Source organism: Felis catus, chromosome A2 (genome assembly GCF_018350175.1).
Source record: "Felis catus isolate Fca126 chromosome A2, F.catus_Fca126_mat1.0, whole genome shotgun sequence".
NCBI classification, from domain to species: domain Eukaryota; kingdom Metazoa; phylum Chordata; class Mammalia; order Carnivora; family Felidae; genus Felis; species Felis catus.
In genome coordinates, this window is record NC_058369.1 from 113,271,125 (window position 1) to 113,279,909 (window position 8,785).

Below are 8,785 nucleotides of genomic sequence, written 5' to 3' on the forward strand. Positions count from 1 at the left end.
CGCTGCAGAGCGAGCGCGGGCGCATGGTGGCGCTCGCTGTCCGCGCAGCCAGCGGAGGCGCCCGCGAAGCCTTTGTGTGCCCCGACGCTAGGTGGGCGGCTCCGGCAGGCAGCACTTAGGGGGACAGCGGGCGGGCGCCCGGGCTCGCGGGGAGATCCCAGACCGTGGCCCCACCCTTCGCTGCAGTCCCCGAGTGGAAGACGTGGCCCGCCCGATCGGAATTCTTCCCTGGAGGTCTCGGAGTGTCTTTCTGAGGAGCAGCCGGCACGTCAAGCAGCAGAGAGAGGAAAGAGGAAGTAGAGTTTAGAAAGGCTGGGAAATTCTCCGGGGCTCAAACCTCCCCGTGAATTCACCGAATATGAGTATTAGGGAAACTTTGGGCAGCCCAGACCTCAGCTAAGAGTCCTGCAAGGGAAGCACAGGGCGCCTCCGCCGTTCTCTCCCGCGCAGCAAGAAGTGCTTGCCTGAGAAGCAAAGTTAGGGAGTGGGCTTAAAGGAAGCCCCCCTAGATGGGCGCGAAAGAATTGCTTTAGAACAGCAGTGAAAAGCGGCAGCTTTGAGCGGGCGCTTTATTCCTGGCTCTCAGTCACTGCAGGCTCTCCTCGCTGTCCCTAGAGCTCTGGAAGCCCCGACTATCCTTAGGAACCAAAGCTAAATATATAAGGCTGCTTCCTCACTGCCAGGAGACTCCGCAGAAAATTAAATTAAATTAAACACGCGCCTAGGGACCAAAGAAAATAGATTTCCCCCCTCCCCCACGCTACAGCAAATCAACACTTTTGCGCACCGGGAATGCAGCGAACCTAAAGAGATGGCCACTGACGCGCATCCCCTTAAACCGCAGCGATTGGAGCCCAGGACAGCGAGGAATTACCGGCTTTCCTTTAATCCGGAAGTAGGGAATAAATAGGGCGTAAGGAAATTCTGAATCTTATTTTTAAACAACAGCAACAATTGTATAACAAGCAAAGTCCTCAAAAAATGCCGCCCAGAACCATAGTCCTAACTTGAAAATAAGTACACCATTACTCCACACCCCACTCCTTTTGATTCCTTACTTAACACGATTTTCTTTAAATACAGTGATAGAATTAATCTGCTGGCCTATGTTGAAAGAAAGAAAGAAAGAAAGAAAGAAAGAAAGAAAGAAAGAAAGAAAGAAAGAAAGAGAGAGAGAGAGAGAGAGACGACTGTGGAAATCATATATATTTTTTTTAACAAAAAGCATTGATCATACCGGAGTTTTTCTTACAGATGTAGGGAGAAATAATAATGCCTGTTTGGACAGAAGCAGCAAAAATCAGCAGGAATATAAAAACCCCAGTTTATTCAAAATACCTACATCAAATTAACCTCTCTTTGAGGCTACTCATATGAAAAATTGAACAAAATGTAGAACTTCTTTCTTTATAATATCTCTCTCTACCATTTTAGGCAACCAGAGAATAGTCATATCTACTATTTTGTTTCTTTAAATTTCCTGCCTTAATTTACCAACCTAAAATATCATTTAACCTTTGAAAGCTAATCCTATAAAATAAAATATTTATTTTAAAGAAATTCCTTCACAGGCCTTCTGTAACATTCCATTCAGCAATCTCACCAAAAGATCCACTGGGAGATGAAAATATTGATGGCAGGATTATTGATCTGACCACTCAGGAGTCCAGTCTCATCACCTGTTTGTTTTTTAATTTTTAATTTCAGCATTCTCTCCCCAAGGGAAGCCCAGCTGTGAAGTTATATCAAAACTGGGGTAAGAGGAAAGTCTATGGAAGGCAAGACCATCTAAGAACTTTTTCGAATATCAGTTGATAAGGGAGAGTAACTCATCACATTGGCTTAAGTTTCTAGCGTAAAATATTTTTGTTGATAGTCCAACATCAACAAGTCACAGTCATGTCCCTAAGATGAAGAGCACAGAGAGAGACAGAGAGACAGAGAGAGAGAAAGAAATTGAACCAGCAAAGGATAAAGAAAGCAAGGGAGGAAAGATAGTTTGGGGAAGAGATAAAGCAGATCAACTGAAAGGCTGGGTTCAGCCATAGCCCTGTTCCGGTCTCTAGAGGGTGGACTGATATAAACTGGCCTGACCTCTGGGTCAACAACTAGTTTAACTCTACCTTGATCTGCAAGCCTGGAAGCTTGTCCCTTGGTTCAAAGTGAGATCCAGCCTTTGGCTTTATTTGAGTGAGCCTTCAGGCACGGTTAAAAGGTTCTTTACCACAGACAAAGCAGAGAGAAATCACAGTTTTGCACCTTATCTTCTGTCCTCTGAAGAGGATGTTCATCTCCCAAACAGAATACTGCCCACCCTCCACAAAGGAAATCTAGAAATACTCTCAGTAACCATCAAAACAAAATAAACCAGAGCTAGAAGGGGGACGAGGAGGGGATGAAGAAAAGTGAAAGTTTGTAATCTGTCCCCCCTCAACTAACCCAAAGAAACCTTTCAGAAATATCTCTTGTCATTAACCACTTCTTAAATCAAATGGGATTCTGTATGCAATGCAAGTTATATTACAAATGTACCAAGCAGCTTTCTTCTTACCTGCCACTACATTTAACTCCTTCAGAACCGTTTTCTCCGAATCCCTCAGCATTGCAACTTTCAATAAAAAAGAAACAACACTTAAACTGTGTTCTGCATATTATTCCTAGGAAGAAAGTGACAGAAAGAGACTATTTTACTTTTCAAAACCATTATTTAGAGCTATAGCATACCAAAAAATCAGGGCTAACTTGCTTGCCTAAAACCATAGGGAATGGATGGCTCAAAGTACCTGCATAGAAAACAGGATTAAGGCAGTCTTCTCCTTGGGAACAAATTGCATTATTCTAAAATATTGTATCCCTAATTGTTTTTTCTTCTGGATTTACAATATTCATAGTATTCTGTATTTTCACTTCAGTTTCTATGGATAATAATGACTTTACAGAAATTTCATTGGAAAATTTTCAGGTCCAGATGTACACCAAGACTGAACTTGGCGGGGAGAGAATGCAAAGAGAAAGAAAGAAGCTAAACTTAGAAGAATCTGAACACACTAACTTTTTATTCAATTTGATTCAAAATAATAATATTAATCTAATAATGAAATAGTTTGATATAACATCAGTCAACATTTAAAGTATTTTATGTTTCAAAGTATGGCTCAAGGAACACTCATTGCTTAAATGCACTTAGACATAACAAGACAATATTTTTTTATTGGCATCATTGACACCTATGAACAATAGCCTAGTAAATAGATTAAGGTTTAACCTTCCTTTTCTTTGGTGGCTGTTTAGAGACTTTAAAAGAACAGATAACTCATTTCAGCAGGAATCTACTACTGATATTTACTTCTACATAATCTTTAGCTAAGACATGGAATGCCAAAAACAAGCTTTTGTTCGCTTGACCTCCTCCACCCCCTAACAACAAAAGTTATCCCCAAACCCATGTTTTTATTTTAGATGTATTGATCTTCCAATGTAAGGCTTGGCCTTTTAAATACCAAATACAATCAATGGCCAATAACCTGATTCCTTCTGGAAAGAAGAAAGCAGAACAGGGAAATTTCTTTGAATTGTTTGGTGACTTAGTACAAATTTTAAGAGGTCAGTAAATCCTGATGCTTTGAGCTAAATCTACTGGTAAATAATTAATGACATTTCTTAGACACTATAATCTTAATCTTGGTAAATAGAGTAACACAGCTTTGCCAAATAGATCATTCCATCTAAGTAATATCTTAAAGGCAATTATTTAAATATTCCTACAAAAACAGGGTTATACTTTGCTTAAATTAGACATTTAACTGAGATAAAATGCAAATGTCCATATTTTAAAAAGAAAAAAAATACAAATTAACTGGCCTAGTCTTTTATCTGAGTTTATTAATACCATTTAAAATATTACAAATAAATCAATTACATCTCATGCATTTAAAATGCAAGTCTAAAATGTTCCAGAGAAAGGCTTTTCATTTCAATGTGAAATATCCAAATTATTTCAACATTACAATGAGCAATTAGTTTGCAAAATCTGCAAACATTTAAATGTAGTGTCAGGAGTGTTTATTAACAGTTAACAATATTACCTTCAGGAAATACACAAAGGCCAAAGTTAGTTGAGTTTCACTTGGACAATTTATTTAATACATGGGTTTTGGCAGACCCAGTTATTATGAAATATAGGAGAACTCTCACTTTAACTATGCCTGAACTGCCAGCAAATGCAAATAAGTACATGCTCCATTAAATTAAATGTCATCCCACATTTATCAAATATTGTCGTAGTTACAGTTTGATACCTATCTAAATTCATATTCGAGCAAAACTAAGCCCCGAAAGTGCGTTTGTGGCTCTGCACCTCCAGAAGTGAGTTCAAAATACCTGCAGCTCTTCAGCACTGCAACAATAACTCTTAATATTTTTTGTGACAAAATCAACTTTACTTCAATATATTTTCAAATATTTACTGGAAGTAATGTACAAGAAAAATACTATACAAAATCGTCTCCTGGACAGCTGCACCTCACACCCATACACTGGTGGAGTTATAATTAATTGGTAACTAATCTAGAACGATTCTCCAGTTGTACAAACCATTAGGTTCAGATATATTTTACAAAGGTTTTTTTTTTCCTATTTTCCCTCTTTTGGCATTTAAACTACAGCCTCGTCTTAAATAAACGATAGCTTCTTCACGTGTTTATAAGTTTAAATCACACACAAAAAAGTTTAACCCTAAGAATCTTGAATGAATTCCAAGAATTTACAGAAATGGGTACAATACAAATTGATGGCTGGACTACCAAAAAAAAGATTGGGAGATTATGCTCAGGAGCGGTGAAAAACGAGGTAGAAAAGGACAAACACGGAGATAGTTAATCTGGTCTCACCGGAAAGGGGTATTTTTGCATAAGAAAAAGACACCTACCCTCACCCCACCCCCACCCCATAAGTTAAGTTAATGCAATCAAAATAACTTTGGGATCGATATTAGCAGTTTCGAGAGAAAGACTTGCTCACTGCTTAGAGGAAAAACTATCTAGAAGGGAAACGAAGTGGAAGAATGCTGTCATTTTTTTCTTTAGTTTTTTAGTTAAAAAAAAAATGTTATAAAGATGAAAGAAGGCTGCTGCAGCGATTCGCCAAGACTGCCCTTAGCTGAAACTTGAATCGGTTCCACCTCAGGGAACAAAGGAAAGGAGGCAGAGCTGACGTTGGGAGAGCTAATTCCGCAAACTTCGGGTCTTGGTGCCGCCAGATGGGCACCCCGACGCAGTTGCAACAGCTCTGCGCAAAGAGGGCAGCGGCACGCAGCGGCCAGGCTGGACTCTCCGATGCCGAGCCCCCTGATACTGAGGTTCCGGAACCCAGTGGGCGGCTGCCCCAGCGGGAATGCCCTGTCCGGGCCTCCTGCCTTGCCCTCCCCACGGCGTCGCTCCACCTTGCTCAGCGGAGTTGTTCCCGCTCGTGCATAGGCCCCCGGTCTCCCAGGCACTATGCTCGTCCAGCTCTACCTCCACCGGCCGCTTCCCTCTAAAAGATATGCCCGTCACAACCTGGGGATGGCAGAGAGAGGACGAGGAGAGGATGAGAAATAAAGACCCAGCGGTTACGGCTTCACGGGGCTCTGACAGTGTTACCTGGTGGAGAGGGAAAGCCAGGGCCCAGGAGAGCATGTTACTTACATGTCCATATGCCCTTTACAAAGTAAAGTCACAGAATGAGTTAAGTGAGAGAGAAAGAGACAGAAAGAGAAAGTGCGAGCAGGATGCAGTGGAGAGAGGCTGGAACAGAGGCTGGGGCAGACGGGGCCCAAGCGGACCGGGACGGGAGGGGGTCGAGGAGATGGGCAGCCACGGAATGGGCGTCACTCTAGGCCATTGCGGTGCCCGGGCTCCGGGGGCTGCAGCAACTCCGGGGAGTGGCAGGGCGGGCTGCCAGCGGCACTGTGCTCGCTGTCGGTGTCGCTGCCCTTCTTGCCGCCGCTACCCGAACCGGCCGAGCCGCCGCCGCCACCGCCGCTGTGCGTCTTCACGTGCTTGCTGAGGTGGTCGCTGCGCATGAAGCGTTTGTTGCAGACAGGACAGGCGAAGCGCTTCTCACCGGTATGGGTCCGCAGGTGCCGCTGCAGCTCATCGGAGCGCGTGAAGCGCTTGCCGCAGAAGAGCCAGTTGCACACGAAGGGCCGCTCGCCCGTGTGCCAGCGCAGGTGCGCCTTGAGGTGCGACGTCTTGCCGTACACCTTCCCGCAGCCCGGTATGTGGCAGCTGTGCAGGCCCTTGCGCCGCAGGCTGGCCCCGGCCGGGCCCAGCCGCTCCGCCTCCTGGCAGTTGGGGCAGTCGCAGGTGGCGCGACCGGAGTAGCGGCGTGCGGAGGAGCGCGGAGAGCCCCCCAGCGGCGCCGACGGCCCAGCGCTCAGCATAGAGCTCCCAGCGCCGGCCAGCGGCGACGGGGCCGAGTCCGGGTAGGAGCCAGGCAGCACTGGCTTGAAGCCGTCCATGAGGTGCTGCCCGGCGGGGCTAAGCAGGTGCGAGGAGGCGCCGCTGCTGAAGGCTGAGTGGCTCAGGCCCGAGTAATCCGAGTTGTAGCCTCCGAGCGGCGAGTGCAGCGAGGTTTGGAGCCCCCCGGCGGCAGGGTGCAGCGAGCCGGGCAGCGCCGCCGCGCCATTCGGGTTCTGCACGTCGATCCAGCCGGCGCCCACGTCCCACCAGCTGGAGGCGCCGGCCGAGCCCACGTCGCCGGCGGCTCCCAGGCCCGGGTGCGAGGGCTTGAACCACGACTCGTATGGGTGCGCCATGCCCACGCGCGGGTAGATGCCCTGCAGCCCGTCCACCGAGGTGTGCACCTTGGAAATGAACACAGGCTGATGGGAGCCGTCCTGCGAGTGCGCCGAGGAGCCGCCGCCGCCGCCGCCGCCCCCTCCGCCGCTACCCCCTGATACACCAGGGGCCTGGAACACCGAGTAGTCGTTTGCGAAGGGCGAGCTAGAGGCGGCGGCGGCGGCCGCGGCGGCGGCGGCCGCGGCACTGCTGGAGGTTAGTGAGAAGGCGCTGGAGCCCGGCGAGCCGCCGCAGCTGAACGAGTCGGACACCAGGGCCGCGGCCGCCGCTGCGGCCGCCGCGGCCGCCGCCGCCGCCGAGGACGTACCGCCGTTCCGGGAGGCCCCCGACACGCCGAAACTCGAGAGACTGGAACCCACTACGTTGCAGCTGCCGGAGGAGGAGGACGAGGAACGTTTCCACGGGTGGAAGCCTTTGCCGAAGGAAGAAGAGCTGTCCGAGAGGGAGGAGGGAGACGGGCTGGGGCTGCCGATCTTATTACAGGTAGCAGCAAGCATGGCCAGAGGAGTGGATCCCAACCTCGGTTCTTCCTGCGAGAAGGAGGAGAGGAGAATGGGTGGGGGAGGGGGAAGTGGGCAAAAGGCCGGTGGGGGAGGGAGGAAAGAAATGTGCATCAGTCCTCCGGAAGCCTCCAAAACGCCCCACGGCACCCCATCTCTCATTGCGGCGCGCCGCCACCAACTCACCTGGCTCCCCCAACAGCCCTGGCGCCCGGCTGCTTCCTACTCTACGGGAGGGGACAAGTTTGGCTGCCGGCATCCGATTCGGGAGCAAAGCGCCATGCTAAAGAAGAGTTTGACAAGTATTCTCACCTAAAACAACACTCGTGCACACAAGGCCCCAGGCACCTCGAAACAAACAAGCAAGCAAAAAGTCCAGATTGGGGAGAAAGAAGTTTCCTCTGCCGAGAAGCCTGGGGAAAAACCATTGGATTGCTTTTAAGAGGGCTTCCCCTGTAATCCAGAGAGACCTTTGAAAATCCTGTTCCGGTCCCCAGAAACCCATGCTGGGTCGCTTCTCCCAGGCCAAAAGAGGTCACACTAGAGGGCTTGCTCGCTTGTCCTGCTTTCCTTTTTATTTGCTTAAAAAAAAAATAAAAAAAAAAAACTACAATAGTAAAGAGAGAGAGAGAGAGAGACGGGTTCAACGTACCTGCAAGACAAGGCGGGCTGCGGTATTTTTTAAGGGGAAGAGGGAAAATCTGCAGTTTGCTCAAGGAGGAAAAACTTGCTCTCTTTACCCCCGAAATCGTCGCGTATAAAATGGGCCGGGCGCACGTCTCCCGGGCAGGGAGCGGCCGGGCGCTGCGAGGTGGCTTGTCTAAATGCCCTTCGAACCTTTTCCTGCGCTGAAAAAAAGTGACTCTGCCCCCCTCTCCCCCTCTTTCTTTTCTCCAAACTCACTTGTATTTAAAGGAAAAAAAAAAAAAAAAAGCTCTCAATAGAGACTGATAGCCCGTGGCCTGGCCGGGGCGACTTTAACCCCCTCCGATCGGCAATAAAAGGAAACTAATTAAACCAGCAAGAGAAAATCCTGAGACTCACCCCTAGAAGTGAAGTTGCCATCACACAAAAGTGCCCTCCTCCTCTCAGAGGATCTTTTTTATATTGATAAATCAGAGGCAGTGTTTTTTTTAGAGGTGTGCAATACAATGATCAGTTCCGCCCATTCCACCACAATTGTAGCTCCCTCTCCGGCTTTGAAGTGCCGCGGAGGCGCGGCCAGCCAATCTGCGGCCTCGCCGGGCCGCGCCGCGCGCGCGCCGTGAGGTCATCGGCGCCGCCGCGGGCCGCCGCGGGGGGGTGGGGAGCGAGAGCGGGAGGGGCGCGAGTGGCTGCGCGTGTTACAAAGCGTGTGTGTGAGTGTGTAACAATGTAACTGTGTGACCAAGCTGAGAAGGAGAAGACAGTGCAGACCGGGGGCGGGGGTAAGGGGTAGTGGATGTG

The 8,785-nt window shown here is 48.5% G+C and overlaps 1 protein-coding gene across 4 annotated transcripts; it reads right to left on the reverse strand.

Moving 5' to 3' along the window:
- Nucleotides 1–4,115: 4,115 nt before the first annotated feature.
- SP8 (Sp8 transcription factor) lies at nt 4,116–8,538 on the reverse strand. Of its 4 annotated transcripts, none has more exons than XM_045052466.1 (3): nt 8,384–8,529; nt 7,526–7,622; nt 4,116–7,369 (listed from the first exon to the last, which is right to left on the reverse strand). In XM_045052466.1, exon 3 carries the CDS (start codon nt 7,334–7,336, stop codon nt 5,867–5,869), a length of 1,470 nt encoding a protein of 489 aa, XP_044908401.1. In that variant the 5' UTR covers nt 7,337–7,369; nt 7,526–7,622; nt 8,384–8,529; the 3' UTR covers nt 4,116–5,866. The 4 variants fall into 4 exon arrangements, with proteins under 4 accessions (XP_044908401.1, XP_044908399.1, XP_023106195.1 ...); XM_045052464.1 differs by lacking the exon at nt 8,384–8,529 and adding an exon at nt 7,992–8,295; XM_023250427.2 differs by lacking the exon at nt 7,526–7,622 and having other exon boundaries at nt 8,384–8,538.
- Nucleotides 8,539–8,785: the final 247 nt, after the last annotated feature.

Bases quoted from the DNA above. Each gene is read 5' to 3' on its own strand.
- SP8 (XM_023250427.2), bottom strand. From the start codon at position 8,404: ATGGCAACTTCACTTCTAGGG. The intron at 7,370-8,383 runs GTGAGTCTCAGG...TCCTTCTCGCAG, and splicing joins TGGCAACTTCACTTCTAGGG to GAAGAACCGAGGTTGGGATC.